The sequence below is a fragment of the Callorhinus ursinus genome, unplaced genomic scaffold (assembly GCF_003265705.2).
Source record: "Callorhinus ursinus isolate GAN/ISIS: 27379988/994484 unplaced genomic scaffold, GSC_fseal_2.0 scaffold25, whole genome shotgun sequence".
Classification (NCBI taxonomy): domain Eukaryota; kingdom Metazoa; phylum Chordata; class Mammalia; order Carnivora; family Otariidae; genus Callorhinus; species Callorhinus ursinus.
Genome location: NW_027397087.1, coordinates 15,659,445 through 15,685,828, shown reverse-complemented (window position 1 = coordinate 15,685,828; position 26,384 = coordinate 15,659,445). Strand labels below are relative to the sequence as shown.

At 41.8% G+C, this 26,384-nt stretch overlaps 1 protein-coding gene across 9 annotated transcripts in view; it reads right to left on the bottom strand.

The window, feature by feature from the left end:
* GALK2 (galactokinase 2) overlaps positions 1-26,384 on the bottom strand; it is a 132,945-nt gene that overhangs the window by 11,107 nt on the left and 95,454 nt on the right. For all 9 annotated transcript variants that reach the window (XM_025883675.2, XM_025883674.2, XM_073876971.1 and 6 more), the window contains one exon: positions 9,773-9,974. In XM_025883675.2, the coding sequence (XP_025739460.1) occupies positions 9,773-9,974 (202 nt within the window). The remainder of the gene's footprint in view (positions 1-9,772; positions 9,975-26,384) is intronic.

The window sequence follows — 26,384 nt, the reverse complement described above, 5'->3', positions numbered from 1 at the left end:
ATACTGTTCAAATGAGAAAGTACAAGAAAATATAACTATGTAAGTCTATCTGAGAAATGTAAGCCACTAAAGGCAATGAAAGACCAGTTGAGTTGGTTCCTACAGATGGCATCTATATAATATGGGCGGGGGTGGGTGATGGAGAGGACAGTAAGGAGAAGACAGGCCCAAAGAGAAGTGAGCCCCTAAGTGCAGCTGAAATGGGCCTCTCCCTTTATATGTCAGAGTGTGAAGATTAACCTCAAGATCATGAGAAAGGGAACATACAAATACAGGTTTACACTTCATTCTTCCCTGACATGGTCAGGAGAATGGGTGCAAGAGGCTGAGCAGCAGAGCGGTGGAATAAAGCTTGAAAAGATTTCTGAGGAAGACAGCAAATTAACTTTTGGATTCTTTGCTAGTCTATTAACATTTGTCATTCATCTTCTTTAATAGCTTGGACAATGATGCAGCAATGAGGTCTCTAATTTCACCAAGTGTCAAAACAGAAATAAAAGGCATTAGCTATTTTTTCTTAAGTATAACCAAGAAAACCGATAACAAATGATATAACTGACTTGGTTTCAGAACTGTACTGCGTTTCTCAATGAATCCTACTTCACAATTTAGCTGTATCTTAAAATTTACATTTTGTTCATTTAATAGAGTTATTTTATAATTGGACAAGCTTCATCTTTTCCTTTCATTATTATACTTTCACATAATTGACGTCTTCTAACATTAATTTAATAAAAACAGTAAACAGTCTAACTGCATAAATGTAGTTTCCTTCTCCCTACCTGGTCCTTTCTTTGGATGCTAAACTGATTTTCTCTTAAAGAACAGTAAAAGCCTCAACTGAAAAAAAAATATCCTTTCTTTTTCCCCCTCTTCTCTCCACTTGGGTCATCTAGTACCTTCTTACACAGTATCCTTATAGGCTAGCTACCTAGAGATGCCTTTTGAATATAGTCTAGCTCAGATCACATTAAGATTTCAGCTTGTATGACAGCTGTTGGAGAGGATGCGGAGAAAGTGGAACCCTCCTACACTGTTGGTGGGAATGCAAACTGGTGCATCCACTCTGGAAAACAGTATGGAGGTTCCTCAAGAGGTTAAAAATAGAACTACAATCCAGCAATCACACTACTAGGTATTCACCCAAAGGATACAAAAACACTAATTCAAAGGGATGCATGCACCCCAATATTTATAACAGTTATTTATTTATTTTTTAATTATTTATAATAGTTATTATTTACAATAGCCAAGTTATGGAAATAGCCCACATGTCCATCGATTGATGAATGGATAAAGAAGATATAGTATGTATGTGTATACACACACACACACACACACACACACACACACACACACACACACACACAGAATGGACTATTACTCAGCCATAAAAAAGAATGAAATCCTGCCGTTTGCAATGGGACATAGATGGAGCTAGAGTGTATAATGCTAAGTGAAATAAGTCAGTCAGAGAAAGACAAATACCATGTGATTTCATTCCTATGTGGAATTTAAGGAACAAAACAAATGAGCAAAGGGAAAAAAAGTGAGAGGGAGAGAGGAAGAGAGAGAGAGAGAGGCAAGCCAAGAAACAGACTCTTACTATAGAGAACTGATGGTTACCAGAGGGGAGGGGGGCAAGGGAGATGGGTTAGACAGTTGATAAGGATGAAGGAGGGCACCTGCTGTGATGAGCACAGGGTGATGTATTCGAGTGTTGAATCACTATATTGCACACCTGAAACTAATATTACACTGTATGTTCAATAATTTAATATAAACTTTTTAAAAATTAAACTTAAAAAAAGATTTTAGCTTGTATGTAGTGCCCTAGGTATCTAGGCATTGAAATCCTTCATTAGCTCAATCAGTTAGTTGTCTTTTCATGCACATAGTTTCCAAGCAGGCCTTCAGGAAAAATAAAGGAATTCTAAAGTGGATCAGGAAGTAAAGATTGTCTCTAGCCTTGCTCCTCCTTGTACCCATTTCAGCTTTCCTCTGTCCTATTCTGTCTCCCAAAAGGCAACCAAACTTCTCAGGCTGCCCATTCTTAGTCACACCTTCCCCATTGGTGTTAACATTTTTATTTTATTTATCATTTTTTATTATTATTATTATGCTTGTTAACATTTTTAAAGGGACAGGGAAGTGTGGAGATGATCAGGATTCTTAAACAAAATACTAACCTCCCAGAAGTTGGGTTTATGTACCGGCACCCCAGGCCTTGCCAGGGTCCTTCCCAGCACAACCCACGCCTCCATTGCCTGACCCAGTGAACAGTCACGAAGCTTCAGGAGCAACCAGAGCTTAAGAGTGTCTCATTTTTCATTGAAACTTTCCACACATTTACCATCTATTACTCTCTATTACCCGTCTTCCTCTCCCAGTTTTAACCACCCCATATCACCACTATTTTTTTCATTCTTCTGCATTCCTCTCTCTTCCTCCTTACATCCACACACAAAAATGTGTGTGTCACAGGCTATCAGATTGGATTAAAAAACAAGACCCATCCATATGCTGTCTGCAAGAGACTCATTTTAGACCCAAAGACACCCCCAGATTGAAAGTAAGGGGGTGGAAAACCATTTACCATGCTAATGGACACCAAAAGAAAGCTGGGGTGGCAATCCTTATATCAGACAAATTAGATTTTAAAACAAAGACTGTAATAAGAGATGAGGAAGGACACTATATCCTACTTAAAGGGTCTATCCAACAAGATGATCTGACAATTGTAAATATCTATGCCCCGAACATGGGAGCAGCCACTTTTATAAGGCAATTAATAACAAAAGCAAAGAAACACATTGACAACAATACAATAATAATGGGGGACTTTAACACCCCCCTGACTGAAATGGACAGATCATCTAAGCAAAAGATCAACAAGGAAATAAAGACTTTAAATGAAACACTGGACCAAATGGACTTCACAGAAATATTGAGAACATTCCATCCCAAAGCAACAGAATACACAGTCTTCTCTAGTGCCCATGGAACATTCTCTAGAATAGATCACATCCTAGGTCACAAATCAGGTCTCAACCAGTACCAAAAGATTGGGATCATTCCCTGCATATTTTCAGACCACAATGCTTTGAAACTAGAACTCAATCACAAGAGGAAAGTCGGAGAGAACTCAAATACATGGAGGCTAAAGAGCATCCTACTAAAGAATGGGTCAACCAGGAAATTCAAGAAGAATTAAAAAAATTCATGGAAACCAATGAAAATGAAAACACAACTGTTCAAAATCTTTGGGATACAGCAAAGGCAGTCCTAAGAGGAAAGTATATAGCAATACAAGACTTTCTCAAGAAACAAGAAAGGTCTCAAACACACAACCTAACCCTACACCTAAAGGAGCTAGAGAAAGAACAGCAAATAAAGCCTAAACCCAGCAGGAGAAGAGAAATAATGAAGATCAGAGCAGAAATCAATGAAATAGAAACCAAAAGAACACTAAAACAGATCAACGAAACTAGGAGCAGGTTCTTTGAAAGAATTAACAAGATTGATAAACCCCTGGCCAGACTTATCAAAAAGATAAGAAAAATGACCAACATCAACAAAATCATAAATGAAAGAGGAGAGATCACAACCAACACCAAAGACATACAAACAATTATAAGAACGTATTATGAGCAACTCTATGCCAGCAAATTAGATAAACTGGAAGAAATGGGTGCATTCCTAGAGATGTATCAATTACCAAAACTGAACCAGGAAGAAATAGAAAACCTGAACAGACCTATAACCACTAAGGAAATTGAAGCAGTCATCAAAAATCTCCCAACAAACAAAAGCCCAGGGCCAGATGGCTTCCCAGGGGAATTCTACCAGACATTTCAAGAAGAATTAAAACCTATTCTCCTGAAACTGTTCCAAAAAATAGAAATGGAAGGAAAACTTCCAAACTCATTTTATGAGGCCACCATTACCTTGACCCCAAACCCAAACAAAGACCCCATCAAAAAGGAGAATTACAGACCAATATCCTTGATGAACATGGATGCAAAAATTCTCACCAAAATACTAGTCAATAGGATCTAACAGTACGTTAAAAGGATTATTCACCATGACCAAGTGGGATTTATCCCTGGGGTGCAAGCTTGGTTCAACATCCACAAATCAAACAACGTGATACAACATATTAACAAAAGAAAGAACAAGAGTCATATGATCCTCTCAATAGATGCAGAAAAAGCATTTGACAAAGTACAGCATCCTTTCTTGATCAAAACTCTTCAGAGTATAGGGATAGAGGGTACATACCTCAATATCATAAAAGCCATCTATGAAAAACCCACAGCGAATATCATTCTCAATGGAGAAAAGCTGAGAGCTTTCCCCCTAAGGTCAGGAATGCGGCAGGGACGTCCACTCTCACCACTGCTATTCAACATAGTATTAGAAGTCCTAGCCACAGCAATCAGACAACAAAAAGAAATCAAAGGTATCCAAATTGGCAAAGAGGAAGTCAAACTCTCACTCTTTGCAGATGATATGATCCTGTATGTGGAAAACCCAAAAGACTCCACCCCAAAACTGCTAGAACTCATACAGGAATTCAGTAAAGTGGCAGGCTATAAAATCAATGCACAGAAATCAGTGGCATTCCTATACACCAACAACAAGACAGAAGAAAGACAAATCAAGGAGTCGATCCCATTTACAATTGCACCCAAAACCATAAGATACCTAGGAAAAAAAATCTAACCAAAGAGGCAAAGGATCTGTATTCAGAAAACTATAAAATACTCATGAAAGATATTGAGGAAGACACAAAGAAATGGAAAAACGTTCCATGCTCATGGATTGGGAGAACCAACATGGTGAAGATGTCAATGCTACCTAGAGCAATCTACACATTCAATGCAATCCCCATCAAAATACCATCCACTTTTTTCAAAGAAATGGAACAAATCATCCTAAAATTTGTAGGGAACCAGAAAAGACCCCGAATAGCCAGAGGAATCTTGAAAAAGAAAAGCAAAGCTGGCGGCATCCCAATTCCGGACTTCCAGCTCTATTACAAAGCTGTCATCATCAAGACAGTATGGTACTGGCACAAAAACAGACACATAGATCAGTGGAACAGAATCAAGAGCCCAGAAATGGACCCTCAACTCTATGGTCAACTTATCTTTGACAAAGCAGGAAAGAATGTCCAGTGGAAAAAAGACAGTCTCTTCAACAAATGGTGTTGGGAAAATTGGACAGCCACATGCAGAAGAATGAAACTGGACCATTTCCTTACACCACACACAAAAGTAGACTCCAAATGGTTGAAAGACCTAAATGTGAGACAGGAGTCCATCAAAATCCTAAAGGAGAACACAGGCAGCAACCTCTTCGACCTCAGCCACAGCAACTTCTTCCTAGAAACATCGCCAAAATCAAGGGAAGCAAGGGCAAAAATGAACTATTTGGATTTCATCAAGATAAAAAGCTTTTGCATAGCCAAAGAAACAGTCCACAAAACCAAAAGACAACCGACAGAATGGGAGAAAATATTTGCAAATGACACATCAGATAAAGGGCTAGTATCCAAAATCTATAAAGAACTTATCAAACTCAACACCCAAAGAACAAATAATCCAATCAAGAAATGGGCAGAAGACATGAACAGACATTTTTCCAAAGAAGACATCCAAACGGCCAACAGACACATGAAAAAGTGCTCAACATCGCTCGGCATCAGGGAAATCCAAATCAAAACCTCGATGAGATACCACCTCACACCCGTCAGAATGGCTAGAATTAACAAGTCAGGAAACGACAGATGTTGGCGGGGATGCAGAGAAAGGGGAACCCTCCTACACTGTTGGTGGGAATGCAAGCTGGTGCAACCACTCTGGAAAACAGTATGGAGGTTCCTCAAACAGTTGAAAATAGAGCTACCATACGATCCAGCAATTGCACTACTGGGTATTTACCACAAAGATACAAATGTAGGGATCCGAAGGGGTACATGCACCCCAATGTTTATAGCAGCAATGTCCACAATAACCAAACTGTGGAAAGAGCTAAGATGTCCATCGACAGATGAATGGATAAAGAAGAGCTGGTATATATACACAATGGAATATTATGCAGCCATCAAAAGGAATGAGATCTTGCCATTTGCAACGACATGGATGGAACTGGAGGGTGTTATGCTGAGAGAAATAAGTCAATCAGAGAAAGACATGTATCATGTGACCTCACTGATATGAGGAATTCTTAATCTCAGGAAACAAACTGAGGGTTTCTGGAGTGGTGGTGGGGTTGGAGGGATGCTGTGGCTGGGTGACAGACATTGGGGAGGGTATGTGCTATGGTGAGCGCTGTGAATTGTGCAAGACTGTTGAATCACAGATCTGTACCTCTGAAACAAATAATGCCATACATGTTAAGAAAAAAAAAAGAAGATAGCAGGAGGGGAAGAATGAAGGGGAGTAAATCGGAGGGGGAGACGAGCCATGAGAGATGATGGACTCTGAGAAACAAACTGAGGGTTCTAGAGGGGAGGGTGGGGGGATGGGTTAGCCTGGTGATGGGTATTAAAGAGGGCACGTTCTGCATGGAGCACTGGGTGTTATGCACAAACAATGAATCATGGAACAGTACATCAAAAACTAATGTTGTAATATATGGTGATTAACATAACAATAAAAATTTAAAGTAAAAAAAAAAGTGTGTGTCAGATCTCTTGAAAGTGGGGTTTAGACTTTGGTGTCACATAGGACACAAATACCCAATTGAAAAGCTTTTGCTCGCTTAAGGGAGGAATGGCATTAGTGAGAGTTCCCGGAGGGCTGTTCTCTGAGGTTCGTCGCCACTTAGGACCTTTTAGTAACTGGCAACCGACAGGCATATTTGAAGATATCTTCTGGTCACAGTGACAGCAAAGAAAAAAATAATTATATAAGAAGTTTAAGGACCTGACAACTATTCTGGCCAATATTTACAACATGCCCAAAGGTAACCTTTCAATATGGGAAACCTGGTCCCTATATGGTTATGGAATAGGTAGAAACTTATTTTGATGCTTAGCAATTGACTTCCCAAACAAAAACAACCATAAAAAGGAGAGGGCGCTCCTTATACTAGACACAACTGTATTTTCCTCAGAAAATATAGCAGATGGAAATGGGCTAGACAGAAATACTTTAAGAAATAAAGTATTTAAGTGTTAAATTCAAGTATTAATTAAGCTATTAAGAAAGGAGCTTCCAAAAACAAATAAGTGAAATAATAAATAAAAGGTGCATTTCTAAACCCTTTTAAGACATAGCCACTAAATCTTTCACTGGAACCATATTTTTAAAAATATATAGACCTGGAGCACCTGGGTGGCTCAATCGTTAAGTGTCTTCCTTTGGCTCAGGTCATGATCCCAGGGTCCTGGGATCAAGCCCTGTGTCAGGCTCCCTGCTCGGCGGGAAGCCTGCTTCTCCCTCTCCCTCTGCCTGCTGCTCCCCCTGCTTGTGCTCTCTCTCTTTCTTTCTCTCTCTCTCAAATAAATAAAATCTTTAAAATATATACACATACACAGCCCTGTGGACTGCTAGAACAGAAAAAGACACACGGCTCAAAAGGAAAAGTGGCACAACTAGAACTCAGCCTTCCTAACTTCAACGCAGTTGGCCTCCTACTACACACACTGCCTCCCCTGCTCAGCATGGTTTTGTTCAATGTTCAAACACTGCACCCTGTAACAACCAAAGTTTCCATTATTAAAGCTTTTAAGCCAGGAGAGAAAAATAGGTAAAAAAACACACACATACAAAAATGACCCACATTCCATATCTTGGTAATCCCAAGGGAAGAGAAAAGAGGTGTGGCAAAAACACTGGGTCGGGAGCTCGGCTTCGCACTGACCCATCACATGGTTGAAATCACTTCACCTCTCAGTGCCTTCTTGGATCTCACAGGTTCCTTCCTACTCTCCCACCTTACAGTACTATGAGATAATCTCGAACCCAAACTGTGAAATCGGGCTTCCCAAAATGTGGCTTCTAGAGGAACGAGGAAAATTTCTCAGGCGAAAAGCCCAGCAGTCCTCTCGATTCCTGTCTTTCACCAGGGTGATGTTTTGCATCTTCCCTCGAGGCACATCTGGCACCACATCCTGCTGCACTTCCACTACCACTGTTTTCCACCCAAAGCCAGAGTCCTTCCGATGGCCCATGAGGCCCACGTTGTATGCGTCCCCCACAACCTCTCTTCCTTCATCACCTGCCACTCTCTCCTCCTTGACTGCCCTCCAACCTTACCGCTTTGCTAGCTGTTCCTCACACATGGCGGCCACGTCCCCACCTCGGGGCCCATGCACTTGCTGTTCTCCTTTCTTCACTTCCTTTAGGTCTCTGCGCAAACATCATCTCCTCAGAGAAGCCTTCTTCAACCAATTCCTAGAAAGATTATCCACCCAACCTTGGTGCCTTCTATCCCTTCTCTGTTTTTTTTTTTTTTTTTCCCATAGCACTTATTACTACCACTTGATTTATTTTTTATTGTCCCCTCCCTCTTTCCCCATGAGAATGTAGACTCCAAAAGAGCAAGAGCTGATTGGCCATCCCAGGAAGAGAAAGTTCTTTAGGGAAGTCCAGGAGGCTGGCAAATGCCCCTTCACTGCCTTTCATGTGGAATTCAAACAATCCCACTACCTTCCAGGCAAAGACACTTCTTCCTGATTTCTGCACAAATCATCCCACTTCCTCTGATTTCCAGAACTGAACAATATTTGTTCCTTCCATTTACTGGGCCCTTGATACTTTCAGAAAAGAGCAGTTCTAATGGAACAAGCTCTGGAAGGCTTTTTGGCAATTAGTGAGCAAACTCTGACGTCAACAGAAGGATTCTCATCAATGCTATGTTCAAATCTCTCTACAAGTTGGGTTATACATGCCATTTGTGATCACTGGAGCTAGTTGATTTATACTTTTCAAGCTGGGAGTCTAGCAATGAATGAGGCAAGCCATAGGCGCCAAGTGGTTAATGATATTTTCATGACTAATTGCAGGCAGTTCTGTATCATCTTCTCACAGTGGAAATAACATCTAGCCATTTGAGAGTTCTCCCCATTTCCCCTTCAGTTTTCCCAAGGTCAGTGAAATCCCTTCTGGGTAAAGTGACCATGCTACTCTATCCATTACCCCCATTCTCTAACAATTATAAGGAAGCTGTTGTCAGGCTTTGTGAAAGAGTTTTCCTCTTTACATTTCTGTCTCAACCAACCAGTTATAAAACAGGGTTTCATCAAATCCTTACTTCTCCAACTTGCCTAACCTAAATCTGGGTGGCAGAGGATGCCGGCTTTCCGAGTAACTCCTTCATCAACCTCCCCTGCGCCTGAATACACTCTGATCAGGTTTGAGGCCCTCTTTCTGTTTTCTCCTTTCTTTTGAATAAAGCTACCAAACGTAGGATACCAAATAGAAGATGCTGCAGGGCACCGCTGTAGCGGATACCACTGATGAAAACCTAATGAGAAAGTAACAGCAGCGTCCCTGTCTAAGCAAAGCTCCCCGAAATATACCGAGTCATCCCAAGATGGAAAGATGGGAGGAACTGATTCCACACCTGGAGCCTCATAAAGCTCTGGAGTCAGATCTCCAATCTTTCTCCCTCAGATATTGAGGAGGGAATAAGTTTAGCTCTGTATACAACACCTCAGGAAGTGAGGCACTTAGAGGGTTATGAAAATTGTTTTCATCCATTTAGACAGTTTCCTGGGCAGCGTCGCCCCACCGCTGCCATGCTGCTCTGTCAGCCTCACCGACAGATGTCCACCAGCTGGTCCAGCTCAGGGCAGCTGCACTCGCACAGGTCCCGGCAGCTCGCGTGGCTCTGGTTCATTAACTCCCCCAGCAGCTGGACCGTGTTGTCAGGTGCTTCCTCACATATCTTCTTAAACCGGAGCACCCGCGTAGCCTCACTGTACACGTGCTTTGCCCGCTGGTAGAGTTTGAAGATGAGCACTTAGGAAGAAAGGGGACGGGCAAAAAGGTTAGAAATATTTACTGGACAACCCAGTGCAAAGAAAAATAGTCACTGAGGACTTCCGTGTCTATCTTCCTTATCAACACCTTAGACTTTAAATAGGTCTCTCTTTCACCGAAAGAAACCTTCATAGTCTATCTACATTTGTCTCTTTTCAAGTCAGTTTTACTTTTTTTTTGATACAGGACACAGTGTCAGAAGTACACTTTCTTCCCTTCATTCTGTACACTCAGACGTGTGCACACACGTGCATGCAAACTAACTCATCCCACAGGGAGGGGAGGTAATGTGTGTTGGGCGCTCGCTATGCGTCAGGCTCTTTAGAGGCACTGTCTCATGGAGTTCTCCTCAGGGCACTGGGGGAGTGGCAGCATGATCCCTGTTTAACAGATAGCAGACTGAACTCACATGCCTAAGGTCACACATCCAGAAACTGGAGAAGCAGAGTAGTGATCAGGATGTCTGATCCCAGGGCTACATTCTTTCCACTGTGACCCACCAGAAAGGACCACTGAAAATGCTTACGCTGGCAATTCTATTTATAAAAATGTATCCTGCAGATCAGCACAATTACTTATACATGTACACACACACACATACAGCAGCATTATCTAGCAGAAAATAGGAAACAAATGTCTAATAACAGAAAACATTTTAAAAATTAAGCTACCTCCATTGAAAATGTTACTGCTATTAAAACTCAGATTCTAAGACAATTTACTCTTAGGAAATTATTCACAATCAAGTGAAAAAACAAGATACAAAACTGTATGTACAACTGATACTAATTTTGCATTGACATATACACAATTTATGTAAATTTTAATTTCTAAAACTTCGAAGAAAGCACCAAAACATTAACAATTATTATCTCTGTGTTACATTATGGGTGATTTTATTTTCTCCTTAACACATTTCTATACTTTCTAGATTATCCACAATGACTCTAACTTCAGTTACAGAAATATGTCCTATTGCAATGGCTTTATCTATAATGCGTACACACTCCCTTGAATAACAACTGGGACCTCCTTACCGTTTTCAACCTTGCTGAAGTGGCTGAGCTGGTGCTGTGGCCCTGGGGAATTTGTGATTATATGGAAGCTACCTAGCCTACTGGAAAGAGCCAGGGCTGCAAATCACAACGTCTGTCATTTCTTCTCAACTCTGTGACAATTAGCTGTACCCAGCTGCTACCTCTACACGGTTCTATTTTCCCATCTCTAAAACGAGGTTGAGAATTACTTCCAGGTCTAACATTTTATGATTCTATGAAGATCTCCTTCCAAGCCTTCCCTCTTCCCCTATGTTGTTAGATGTTGTAAAGAGGATGCTATGACGAATACCTTCTGTCTGCACCCCCAGTTCTACTCTCAGGAGGCTGACCCATATGATGACACCCCTGGGTTCCCTTGCCATCTAGACTAGGGAAAGGGAGATCATTGAGAAATGGGAAGGAAGACAGTAGGTCAGAGGATTTATTCCCCAGCTCCCTCCTTGCAGCTGGTTCTGCCACTCCACTGGACAATGAACATCCTCTCGAGGTAGCCTTTTCTACATGACTTGATCCTCCAGTGTCAGCCTCCAGGTTCCTCTCCCTAGACTTTTACTATTTTTTCAGAGGTGCTGTCACATTTCACTTAATGAACCAATAAATTTTATTAGTTTCAGGTCACATTTTTTTCTCTTCCACAGCACTGTCCAACTCTTGGAGATGGGTAAAAAGGCAGCCATGGCTAGAGGAAGTGAAGCCATTCTTAGGATTTGTGTAAAGTTCAGTAATTACAAGGGTGGGGCTACCTTTCTATAAATTAATAAAAAATTAAAAACAGTCTCAATTCAGTCACATTAGGTATATTAAACTTACAGTTAACTACTTACATCAATGAAATGATGCAAAATTCATATGAATTTTCCTGTTCTCTTTCAAAGAGGACCTAAATTCAGTCATCAAATCTAGTCAGTTCTTTGGCAACGTGTCTTGTAATCATCCCTCCCTTATATTGCCACTGTCATCACCCAAATTTACACTTTTCTTCCTTTCCCACTTGAACTATTTCGCAGTAGTTTCTAAATTGATATTGCTGTCTTAATCTCTCCTCCCTGCAGCCTCCCTTAAGGACAACACTGCCAGACTGAGCTCCTAACAACACAGCCCTACTCAGGTTACTGCCCCAAACCTTTACTGCCTCGCCAGTGTTTCCCATTATCCAGATTCCTGCCCTCAGCAGGCTCGGTCCCAGCAGGAGGTCTTGCCTCCAGCCAAACTCCCCTACTTAGAGTTACTCAAAGGCTCCCCGCTTCTCAGGATACTGGTAGCCACACAGAAATCATTTCCTGTCGTTTCTCTCCCTCTCAGAATTTCACCTGTTTCAGTTTAAATTTTTTATGCTCTGAGAAGCCATGATGGCCCCAGCTGGAAACACTCTCTTGACTCTATACCACTCTTGCATATTCAATTTTCCCAGTTGTCGTTTAAATTTTAGTTGATTTACACCAGGATCCAAACAAAGCCCACACATTTTATTTCATTGTTATATCTCGTAAGTCTCTTTTGGTCAAGAATTTACAGTGATTTTTGATAGTCTGGATTCCCAATGTCATGTATATAAAATACAGGCACATTTTAGGGCCACATCCTGGGATAAAACTCAATATAGTCCATTAGGGACAGTATGTTTTAGTTTTTCTTTAGGATTACATAGTCCTTTAGGATGAAATATTTTCCACTAGGATTAAATATTCTAAAATAGAAACCATCCAGAAAGGTGTTCTATTTTTTTTTTAAGATTTTATTTATTTATTTGAGAGAGAGAGAGCACAAGCAGGAGAGGGGCAGAGGGAGAGGGAGAAGCAAACTCTCCACTGAGCAGGGAACCCGATGTGGGGCTGAAACCCAGGACCCTGGGATCGTGACCTGAGCCGAAAGCAGGTGCTGAACCAACTGAGCCACCCAGGTGCCCCCAGAAAGATGTTTTATACTAAACCTTAGGACTCGTGTTTTGCTTTGTGACAAGAAACATTCAGAATGCACCGAGCAGATGATCAGAACTTCACAAACCTGGCACCTTCTCATACCTATTCTCCATTGCAGAGTGTTTCATACAAGGTTTCTGAATAGGAATGTCTACTGAGGACTCTGGCCGGGCATTCTGAAGGTGCATGACGGACCACCATGGCTTACACCACCCCCCCGCCAATGGTAGTAATTCTGACAACAAGGGAGAGGGCAGAAAGGGCATCTGTTTTCAATTGTGATATAAAAATCTTGCCAAAGGCTACAACAGATTTGGAGACCACCCTTTGGGAGGAAAAGCAGTTCTGTGTTGGCTGGACATCACAAATGCTCTCTGGATCCAGGATTCTGTCTTGTTATGTGGTGGCAACTCACTGGGTCTCTTGTTATGCAGATACCAAAAAATCCAAGAAAATCTGAAACTTTATCCACAATAGCTTTCTTCCCTGTCCAGTTAACTTTAAAACTGAATGCTCCAACTGTCTATAAGCTCTTACAATCCTTGAGAGCAATTATTACAGTAAAAGATGAAGGAAGTTGTTTGTTACTATGTTCATCACATGTGATTACTTCCAAGGCAAATTTAATTTAAGAATATAACACCAGACTCTATTAGTGTCCTATCATGGGAAATTTGAGGCTTCAAAGCAGGATATACCACATAGACTTTGAAAGATTGACTTTCTCCAGCGTGAATCTTGGATAATGACTGAGTCTAATCCTGAAACCATGACACAGATTCTAAGATCTAAATGATCACAACCATAAACATTTCAACTGCAAAAGCCATTGAATTAATTCACTTGTATAATAATTCTGTTAGCTCTAAACTTCCCCATCCCTCTGATTTCCTGGGTCAGCACACTCACCACATGGGTTCCTGCCGTAGGCCCCGTGAAAGGAGCTGTTTTGTTGGCCTGGAATGCTCCTCCCCCTGATCTTAACATGGCTGGCCCCCACTCGTCATTCAAGTCTCAGCTGTCACAGCTTCAAGGAGACCTTTCCTCAACTCCAATCTAGAGTAACTCCCTCACATATATATTCTCTCCAACCTATTTTATTCTCCCAACACTTACTACCATCCCAAATGTCTTGTGTATATATTTGTTCATTGGTTTGTGGTTGTTTTTCACCACTAGAAGGTCAGTCCTGGGAAAGAAAGGGCCTTCCTTGTCTACAGAATTTCACTTCTGTATCTTCAGCAGCTAAAATAGGGTCTGGCACACCATAGAGGCTCAATAAATGTCCACTGAAGGAATGGTCAGTTCCTTGTCTTTGTAGCAAAACTGCACTGAAACTTGGCAAAATAAACAATTATGGGACAAATGCAATAGAGAAGACCTACTATTTTGGCAATTTATGCTTACTAGCACCTTCACCAAAAAAGTGGAAAAACTTGACTAAAAGAAATTTACAAGATAATTAGTAAGCTCCCGTGTCCAAAGTGTACCTAATACCCATTATCACAGAGGTCATTATATATATATATAAAATGACAGAATTATTTATATTGTGTTTTGCTTCATAGATATAGAAGAAAGGAGATTTCTAAAGCAAACAAGATGTGTTTCAAATAAAAGGGAAGGAAGAGAAATAAATTATCATAATCAGTTAAAATACTTTTTTTTAGACAACCTTTGTAACAAAAAGGTGTCTGCTCACTTTTACCTTAAAAGGATGGCCACATAGCTTCTGATCAGAACCCATCTCTAATCAATGGATCTAAAAAGGGTAACAGATGATTGGGTTTTTTGCTGTATCTTTAGTGAGAAAGGATGAGAATGCCTGTGACAGAAGTAACACACTGGGCACCATTTTCCTCATAAAAGCTCTAACAACAGCAGGTCAATAGGAGATGGGGGACATGCCTATTCGATTTCTGAAAGAGCCCCACTGGTTTAATTTAATTTAATTTAATTTTTTTTAAAGATTTTATTTATTTATTTGAGAGAGAGAATGAGAGAGAGAGAGCACATGAGAGGAGGGAGGGTCAGAGGGAGAAGCAGACTCCGGAGCCCGATGCAGGACTTGATCCTGGAACTCCAGGATCATGACCTGAGCCGAAGGCAGTCGCTTAACCAACTGAGCCACCCAGGTGCCCTAATTTTATTTTTTTACTTAAGAGCCTTTTTATTAACTCAGCTTCTACTAAGAGTGATGATAAAAGCCCTGAGTAAGATGGCCATCTAGCATCAGTCAACCAATAGTTCTTATTGAGCACCTGCTACATGTCCCACACCATGCTCCAAATGATAGGAAAGACATGTGAAATAGAAGCCCTGGATATGAGGAACTCAACAACTCAGTTAAACAGAGAAAACAAGCTCTCAGACCACTGGAAAGTGATGAACTGCAGCAGACATCCAAGTGCTAGAAATGCTGAAGGTGCACTAAGACAGGTAATGGGAAGGATCAAAGGAGAGCCCGAACCACAGAGCTTCCTTGCTGCAAAGAAAGGATGACCAAAGGCCTGAGTTGGGAATAGGCAGAGTGTGTTTACAGACCTGAAGAGAGCAAACTGACCAGGACCTGGGGCAGTCTCTCGATGAGGCTGTCCTCACACCTGAAGTTTTAACATCCTTTGCTACACATGCTACACAAAGGTTGCAAACTAAAAACCCATGGTCCACACTCAGCCACAGTGATGCCTTCTTGACCCACGTATTGTCCTCTAAACTGGAAATTTTTATATACGAATCCAGATTTCTGTTTTCCCTTGAAAAACTGAAATCTGGCAGCACTGAACCTATATTCTTGCACAAAGGTTGTTGACTGGAACTGAGGAGCAGCTACCCCTTTTAGACAGAACACACACACTTTATTTCCACAAAGTTCCCTCCATTCCCAATTATCTGACACTCAGCCCGCCTCACTAGTTTGCATGGCCGCCTGGTCCCTGTAGGCATCTGCATGTGGGACTCTTTTTCCATAAAACTCTCTATTATAGGAATTCTTGGCTAGAGAGGGAAGAGTGGGCAAACCAAGTGGGTCATCATGCCATAATGAGCCACTGTTACTAACAAATACCACCCCCCCATGTGCCCTGCTAACCCCATATTGAACTAAACTCTGTGTTCTAGTAACTTCTACTGTTAGTTCTGCTCCCCAGAGATATGTAAACACAGACAACCCTTGAGAGATCTGAAGAAAGCTCTCATGTCTTATGTTTTTTCACACATTGATGAGGATACAGTTTTCTCTGTTAAAACTGAGGGAACACTAATGAATAAGATGAGCTCTTTACCCTCAAGAAGTAATAGTTTAACAAAAGACAAATGTTGGTGAGGATGTGGAGAAACTGGAGCCCTTGCACACTGCTGGTGGGAATGCAAAATTGCAGGCCCCATGGAAAACAGTACAGAGGTTCCTCAAAAAATTAAAAATAGAACTACTGTATGACCCAGCAATCCCACTCCTGGGTACACGTCCAAAAAAACTGAAATCAGGATCTCAAAGAGATACTAGCACTGCTATGTTCATTGCAGCCCTATTCACAATAGCGAAGATGTAGAAGCAAACTAAATGTCCACCAGTCGATGAATGTAGTTAAAATAATGTAGTATATACATATAAAAGAATATTATTCAGCCTTAAAAATGAAGGAAATTCTCTAATATACAACAACATGAATGCACCTTGAGGATATTACGCTAAATGAAATAAGCCAAAAAAAGAAAGACAAGTACTACATGATTCCACTTATAGGAAGAGCTAATGTCATTAAATTCACAAAATCAAAGGCTGGAACAGTAGTTACCAGGGGCAAGGGGAAGGGGAAATGGGGACTTACTAATCAACAGATATAAAGTTTCAGCTAAATAAGATGATTATCAAGTAAGATGTACAACAACGTACTCATGGTCAACAATAATATACATTCAAAATGTGTTGAGGCTAAATCTCACATTAACTGTTCTTAACACAGTGAAAAATAAATGAAAATAAATTTTTTAAAAATGGAAATAAAAAAGACATAATTATTTACTAGAGAGAGAGATCACTAAATAAACACCATAAAGGCAATAGATGCTAAGGCAGCTCCTCAGAGCTAACATGGAAGCACGACACCAAGAGATTGTCCTGATCTGGGTTGACCCAAAAGCAGAGGCTGACACAAAGCCTTGGGTGCAGGTAACAGAAATCTAGGAAGCAGGAACAGAGGAGTAAGGAAAGGGAGACAGGAAAGAAGAAAGGCCAATAGAGGGTGCAGAACAGTGTCCACCACTGTGGACAACTGGGGGCCCAGGTGCTCAGAGTCCTCTCTGAAGAACCATGAAGGTGCCTCAGAATAGGCCCATCAGCAGATGGGAAGCCTGAGGCATTTATCCACAGACATGCCCACTGTGGCCCCCAAATGGGGTTAACTTCTCCATAAAGATGTGCCTGGGCAGCGCAGCTACCTTCAGTGACTTTGGAGAATGCCCCAAGCTGATGAAGACATGCTCACACTGGCTGCTAACATGACATGGGCTGCTGACAAAGCTGGAATCAGGTGAGCCAAGGGGATGGAGCACAGAGGTTATGACCTTCACAGAAGAGGTGAAGCCAGCTGAATTTAAAAGATGAGTAGGTGCCCAGAAAACCAACTAAAAGGTGGGGTAAAGAGCAAAGAAAAGCACTGGGAACTTAAGGCAGAAGGAACATCATGAGCAAAGACATGAAGATTAAAAAACATGAGGTGCTTTTAGAGAATTCTAAATTCTTAGATGTGACTTGCATAGAACGTGGACAAAGAGCAGAAGCAACAGGAAACACAATGAAAGAGAAAACTGAAGCAGCAGACAGAGGCCAGATCATCAAAGTTTTGTACATTATCCTAAGTAAGGTATTTAAATTAAAGGTATTTAAGTTTAAAGGTATCCTGCAGGTAAGTGGTTCTTGGCCTTTTTAGAGTTAGAGAAACTTTTGAGAATCGAATAAAAGCTAGAGACCCTCCCCCCATCTGAATGCACAAATATCCAAAATTCTACATATAGTACAACATAGACACAAGAGGCGGTAAAGCTATCCTTGGATCCAGGTTTAAAATTCTAGCTATAAACAAGAAACCATTACAGGCTTTAGCAACTATGTCAGTCAGGATTCTTTTTTGTAAACAACAGAAACCGACATGGACTAACTTAATCAAAAAAGGAATTTATTTTAAAGATATTAGGGAGCTCACAAAATCTATTAGAATTACAAGAATTCCATATACCTGTTCTCTATTAGAATACAAGAAGACCAGGCACAAATGAGTCAGAAGCCAAGGGAAGCGGGCAGCGAAGAACATTATCATGGTCACTTCACAAGTCTAGATATGACATCGGACTCGAGATACCTTATCAACAGACCCTGTGCCTAGTAGATTCAAACCCCCAGATATAAGCACAGGAGGAACCTAAGGCCCTTTGCTCACACCCAGGTGACAAGCAACCTGGGAGAGGCAAATCTGACCCTCCAGCTTCTACCATAGGAAGCAAGGCCCACCCTCTCATCAACATGCACACAGCAGATTTCCCTAGGAAAGGGGCCTGTATTCTAGGTAGCCGAAACTATGGCACCCACCCCCAGCAGCAGTGAAATCCCGTGACTCTATTAGCAGTGACGTTTTCTCCTCTCCAGACCAACCACCCAGCTTTCCCCACATGCCTGGATTTCAAGTCTCCCTCACCTTCTACAAGGGTGGTTCCCCCAGTGTGTCCTAGGAGTCTGTCTGAGGAGTGCAAAGTACAGTTAGACCATTGTCTTCCTCATCCTCAATACACAGAGTTTCTTTGTGTAGCCTCATACTACCAAACTGCATAAAGGTTGTGTGGATATGGAAGAATACAAAGCGCTGGTCTTCAGCTAACAAGCTCAAAAATGATAAATATTTGGGGAATCAGGCTTGGGTAAAAACTTCACCTCAGCCTAATTAATCAAAACAAAATAAATAAATATTCTGGTCCGGGAGAACTGGAAATCCTTCTCATGTATGTATATAATTAATCTTTCTGAGACTCTCATACCCCAAAATACTTCCCCAGTGTTTGGGTGAGGGGCTAAAAGCAGTCAAGTCTTTAGTGGCCTTTGCCCCCATGAAGCTGCATGCTACTGGCCAATTTCTCTTCACAACAAAAGGCTCCACTGGGCTAACCCAAGAGCTGTTTTCCAAGAACAGCAACCCAGAGGTAGATGGGGAAAACCACTTCAGAATCTACTCTGGAGTCCTCTGTTTTCCTATGCAGCAAAGTTATAATAAATCCCTGCTCTGAGGCATAGAATCTTGGGACTGTTTAAGCAGTAGAATGGAAAAACACTATATATTCCTCACTGAAGTTGGACTGTGGTTTCAAATTTATTTTCCTAATAATATTTTTCAGAAATGTGATGTTTCTGAAATGGTCAAACCCACAAAAAATGAACTGCTGCTTTCAGCCACATTAGCATCCCATTCCCAAACACTAAATTAAATTAGCATTTTACATTTAAGAGGGAAAAAAAAATCTTTACCTGCTCTTAAAAGCAAAACCACAGATGAAAAAAAAATATATATATATATGCACTTTTGACACAAACCACATTAATCCATGGAAAACTACATTCCAAGAGTCATTTGTGAATATTTTCAAATCCACAGCATAATGCCATCTTGTCTGTGGAGAGTAAGGGCATCCCACATGTTTATAGCCTCCCTTGCTCAGATTTCCAAGAGCGGTGAGAGCCAGCATTGTCTGTATCACAATAACCTCTACTCGTCTGGTCTTGAAACCTTTGTATCACTCGCTGTTGTCACCCTCACCTGCACTTTATACTCTGGCAACACACAAAGCCCCTATTAACTCTGGGGCCATTCAGATGACAAGACAGAGCCCATCACTCCCTAATCACTGTGTTCCCTTCTAATTACAGTTATCACACACTGCTTTAGGAGGGCAAGGGCTGTGCTGTCTTCATCTTTATAGCAGTGAAGAACACTGTCACAGTTACTTCACAAGTCTAGATATGACATCAGACTCAAGATACCTTATCAACAGACCCTGTGCCTAGTAGACTCAAAGCCCCAGACATAAGACATGCCAGGGCCCCAGGAGGAACCTAAGGCCCTTGCTCACACCCAGGTGACAAGAGACTTGGGAAAGGCAAATCTGACCCTCCAGCTTCTACCATAGGAAGCAAAGCCCACTCTCTCATCAACATGCACACAGCAGATTTCCTTAGAAAACGGGCCTGGATGCTAGGTAGCCAAAACTATGGCACCCACCCCCAGCAGCAGTTAAATCCCATGACTCTATTAGCAGTGACGTTTTCTCCTCTCCAGACCCCAGAACCTAATAAAGAGCCTTGAATGTAACAATAAATTCTCAATAATTCTCAACTAATTCTCAATAAATGTCAACTTCTTGCTCCCATCCCATCAGCAAAGGAAGAATCTAAAGCTACTCCTGGATGGGCCGCATTTTTGTTTCCCTCTCTTTCTTGAGGAAACTACTTTCCCATGAACTTCCCAGAACTTCCCTAAAACTTTGTTCTTAGAAAAAGTGAAAGGGCTGGACAATTTCAGGTCATTTGAAAAGGAGCCTAGGGAGTTGGGAAAGAGTCTTGGTCAATGCAGAGCTGAACGAAGGACTATGGAAAACAAGGGTCACACTTGCCTAGAGTTGGCCTGTCCTCATATTTTAGCATAAATAGGAATGAGCTCTTGTCTTTGCTTTCTTCTATTAATTGAATTACGGGGGTGGGGTGGGGTGGGGAATGTAAAGGAGCAAAAAGGACGAGGAGAGGCAAAGGGAAACTCAGTGCTGATATGAGAAATAAGTAGTATATTTTCATTGGAACACTTCAGTATTTATTTTATTGCTGTCTTCCCACAAAACGCTGAATAAAGGAGACAAGGATTATGTTGGCCTTACTGATCACTAATACGCAGTCCCTAGCACAGTGCTTGGATAGTTGCCCTTCAACTGAGTACTTATTGAATAAAGGAATAAAAATTGACTCCTATTTACTTATATTACTCATTTATTTGCCATTATGATCAAAAGGTAGGAGTTTGCCAAATTACGACAATAGATTAAGCAAGTGAGAAGCTATGTCATCTGCCATGCAAGACCCACCTCACTTGCCCGGGCTGCTGGCCAGAGTTTGCTTTGGAAAGGGATGCACTAGCGCAGACCAGGAAGGTGGCCTGGGCACAGCACAAGAGGGGAGAGTGAGGGAGCTCTGATGCGGGCTAAATGGGACCCTCCCCTTAATTTCCTCATGGCAAGTACTGAAGACAGTAGACCCACACTACATTTAGACTTTCCAAAATGCAGTGTGATATTAGGGAAGAGAAAAAGGGCGCACTGTCAGGAACATCTCATGAGATGTTCCTATTCTCACGGTGCTGACAACATAACCAGTCATATCCTGCAGAGACCGATGAGGACGCTGCTATTTCACGGAAGCCCGTGATTACGCATGTGTTTATGTAGCCCCCCGGGGACTGTGAACGCACACAGGCATGAGTTGGTTTGTGGTCTCTCTGTATTCGTGTTTATGTGCTTGTCCATAAACCAGCTCTGTGTACACATTAGTCTCTCTCCCATTATCAGATTCCTTTTCCCTTTTGCTTTGCATCCACTCTGCCCCCTTTCCCCTATTGGACTAAAACACAGAAATGAAGTATATACCTTGCTATTTTGTGTTAATTGAGTAGAATTTTATATTCCTTGTTCTTAGAACATTTTAAAGTTTCTCGGTAAAAGACTAAATGTTACTGCTATTCCTAGAGAGGTGGTCTCTGGTCTTTTTTGCTGCATCAGTAACCCTTGATAGAATTAAGGCTTCCCAGTGGCGCTAACGGACTGCAGGTGCTAATTCTTGTGGTCTCTCCCACCCCATTCCTGCCTAAAGACAATATGAAGAACCATCTTCCTCAAGCGTTTTCTAAAAAAAAAAAAAACTATGCAATGTATCTGCCTTTGAACAGAAAGTGGTGCCATGTCATGTTTTCATCAGGAAACCTGCAGCACGAATGAAGATTGATCGAGATCTCTTGAGGCTAAAACTGTGAAGGTCTAGTCAGATACAATGGGTCATTGTTTTGTTGTCATTACTATTAAAATTTGGCAATAACCTGCTTAAAGTCCCTAGATCATACCTGGTTACTTCTCCTGACTTGTGTGGAAACAAACTGGACACAAATTCATGTGGAGAGGGAAAAGTATACAGTTTCTAATTTAGAAGTTCTTATTAGGAAATTTCCTTCCACCTGAAGCTAGGTGCTTTGAAAAATAACAAAGGCATAGGAAGTGAACAACTAATAGCAAACAAGAGATGTTTTCCTGGACCATACCCTAAGACTCTAGAAAAAGAGTCTCCTGAAAAGAGTCTGTGTGAGCTCCACAAGACAAGGGAGAAAGTGACAAACCAAGAACTAAGAAGGATTTCAGCAAAGTGCAGATAAAATGCCAGTGTGAGAGAAATGTCCAACATAAAGAGAGATCACAGTATGTCTAACTTTTAAGTGAAAATACTTGGAATTTGGTCAAGAACAATATTCATTGTTCCAGATGTCTGGAAAGAAATGCCAGCTTCACAATTTTACATGAGAAAGTAAATTGGCTCTCATCACTTAGATTCGACAGGATGAAACTCATAGCTACACAGCACAGGGAAGTGTGGGTGTCATTAGGACTGTTCCCAAAATGTTCCCTGTGCTCCTTACACATGTTAAAACAGACTGCACTTCCCCATCCCCGCTGAAGTTCTTCACGTCCACATGACTTGCTTGAGCCAACGAAATGAGAGTAGGAGTGATGGTGTCACTCCATACAGGATGCTAAAAAGCCAGTGAGTGCTTAGCAATATTCCCCTCCTCTGGCCACAGGAATTATGGACAAATATATTGAGATAGAGCCCTCCCCACCAAGCCTGGGTCCCTGTATGTCGCAGATGAATAGACTCCTTCCTCTGCTGCCTTGTGTTGAATATGCAGAGTGGGCATACTCGTCGGGGGTCAAGCCACTGAGACTTTGGTCTTGTTACTAAAGCATAATCAGCTTGAACACATTGATATAGGAGATAATCACTCTGACCAAAATAAACAGATTTAACTGTAAGAAAAGCAGCTTTGTATGCGAAGAAAATATTTACTTTCATGGAAACTTAAAACCGTGAAAATGAAAGAAAAAGAACAAAAAAGTAAAACAGGAGCGGCCAGATTCTGTCCTCTCAGGTCGATGAAGACTATAGAAGGTGTTTTCCGAATCCAAACCAGCAGAGGAGTAACATGGTCCACAGTGGGAAGGTTGCTGTCCTCCCATCCACAGAAGCCTCATTCTACTCAAAACAGAGGGTCTGGTAAAGTCACGGCTGACCCTCTGATGATTTCGCCTGTCAGAAGGTAGAGATACATCCATGATGAATTCAAGCAAAAGGAATACTGAGTAATGTCAAGTCACGTATCCTAGACTTAAGAAAAACTGACATTTAAAAGTTTAGAAATTGTCTTTTTCCTTTCTCCTCCCTCCTTCCTCTCCCTTCCCTTGAGGCAGCCAAGAATGGCATGGCCAGCAAAACCAGGGTCAAAAAGGCATGTGAGCTGAGGAAGTAGCCAGGAACTTGAAGGTCAGGGCCAAGGAGGCTGGCAGGGCTGGGGCCAAGGTGGTGGTCAGGGCTGAGCAGCCCAGGGGCACCAGCAATGCCAAGGCCAAGGAGGCAGCTGGGATGAAGGAGGAAGCTGGCAGGGCCAGGAAACCAGGTAGTTACAGGAGAAACAAGCAAATTAAAAAATATATTAGGAAAGATGAAAGGCATTTATTTTGATGCCTCAGTGGTCTAAGCAGGGACACCAGGTGCCACTGCAGCTCAGGTACCTTACCACTTCTCCGCCAGCTCACTTCACCAGCATGGAAGAGCAGCTTGGTCCACAGCGCCCCCGCCCCGATCCCACTGACCCTTCTTTCAGCTTCTCTGCCTCTTGGGCCAGGTACATGTTTAGCTTCCCCTGCAGGAAACCGGTATCATCAAAGCTGCAGGCCCGGAGGTGGTGGGCGTTTGAGTCCTGTTCCTGGCCGTCTTCAGGGGTTCCTGCTTGTCCTTGCTGCCCCCCACTTCACATCAATCATCACTGCCTAACTGTTTCCCGTCGACTTCAGGTTCCAGCACCGGAGGCCAAGACAGAGCCGTAGGCACTGTTTACGCAGCTTCACACAATTGCATGTGGTCAAATCTAAATAATAAATGCCTTCCTCTGATAAAAGCCTAACACAGCCCCACATCAGTGGTTAAGAGGGAGGGCATACCTAGAGGGAGGGCTCTGGAGTCACTGCATGCGTTTGAATCCCAACTCTGCCACTTCAAGCTGTGTGACCTTGGGCAAGTTACTTAATTGTTCTGTGCCTCCATTTCCTCATCTGTAAAACAGCAAAATATTGGAACCTACCATATGGATGTTCCTAGCAGCAAAATCATCTGAAGCCAGTCTTTATCCCTTTTGTTCCTCTAAACTAAATCTATATAGCCTGTGCTCTATTTCACTTACAGAGATTTCAAATGTTTTAAGGAAAGTCCGTGTGTGAATTCCAAGACCACTGTCAAAAACACTGAGATGCAAGACAGAATGTTCTGTTGGCTGCAGAACATTGGTATCACTCTTTGTTTATAGAATGAAAAAGGAATATTCAGCATTATTAACAGTTATGTCAGTGAGCACAAGCCTAATTAGTATTGTAATGGAAAATACATTTGCCTCTCTCTTTTAAACAGATTTTCAAACAAACAAAAACAACATCTATCAAAAAGTTCTTTGTTCCCCAGGCGCTGCCTAATTTGGGGAGCTTGACTGTCATATCTCAATAGTAGGAACACGTTAGGAGGGTGCGGAGAACAACGTAAAGGAACGGTGAATGCATCAATATTTGAATGTGTGTGTTCGAAGGTGTTTACCCCAGTTTACAGCCTGGAAAAGGACTATTTCATGCAGGTACTCTAAACATGAGGACAAGTATAGCAAATGTTTTAAAACACTTAGAACAGTGTAAGTGCTTACAACATAGTAAGCACTCAATGTTAGATGTTAATAACATTATTACTATTAATATAGGATGAACAGATTTTTTTTAAAGCTAGATACTCAGCCCTGACCACCACCCTCTACTTAGACTTTGAGTGCGTTCTTGAATTGGCCTCCTACCCATTACTTCTCTATATGGATAGAAGAAAATTAATTTAACTCATTTATTCATTCAGCAAACATGTGCGAGCCATTGCAGGAATACGGAGGTGCACAAAACAGGGACCCTTTTGCAAGGATACAAATCCTGGGGGAAGATGGTGCCTGTGGCTCATATTTAGTTGCTGTGACTCTGTCAGGGTTTATTTTTGGGAAATGCCACTATAGTAACTACTGTATGCGAGTCTCATCAGAGGCTGGAAAACCTGTTTCCAGTTTGCTTTCATAGCTGTAGGTCACCAGAGTCCATGGGTCCACTGTTGTCAGGAAGGTAGATGTCCCCTGCCTCCTTTTCCACACCAGGTATGGTGTCCCTGAAGCTAAGGGCTCGGTACGCAAGGATGACCTTCCTAGAGAGAGGAAAACACTCGTCTTCAACAAAGAGGACCAGAGCATCTGACAGAGGTCAATGTTTAGTCTCGCTGATCTAACTCTCTACCACACTACATCCTCTCCTGCCAGCCGTGCCCAAATCACAGTAACTCGAGAAACCTGGGGAACTCAAGGGTTTAAAGGTACAGAATATGAAGAGGTGGTCAAGTTCATAGATTCATTCTGGGCCTGTCTCAGTTCAAGATGGCCAAATGTATTTAAGACTACTGCAGGGGTCAACTCCTCCTGAAAATGTACCTTCAGGATTTGTTTCATTTTAGCTCTTTTAACAGTCTCACACAAGAGACTGGATGAATGAAAATTCCAGAATTCTCCTGCTCTTGTGGCTCCAGGGTGGCTCAGGAGCCATTATTAGCCTTGTGGGATAAGGGGAAGGTTCTGAGCTCTAGCCTACCCATCAGTGGCATAGTCACTGGTCAATACATAACACATATCACTGTAACTGTAATCTTGTAACTCTCTGACCTCACTTTCTTCACCTATGAAATGAAGATAACCATGTGACCCAGAGTTGTTGTGAGATTCCAACTACATCATGTGAGTGAAGAGTAATACGTAAACCATAAAGCAAATAACAAGTTTTTTGTTGTTTTTTTTACTCTAGATGTCTTCCTAAAGAGCAGTCCATGTCAGTGCCCTGTGCTTGCTCAAAAGCCTGATTATTGCTCATGACTTTGGAAATCACAGGATCCAAACAAATTAGTCGGCAACTGGCCAGCACTTTGTCAGCATATGGTCCCAGGCGATTACTAATCTAAGCAATGAGATTCGTTTTCCAGCCCAGCACAGTGCATCTGA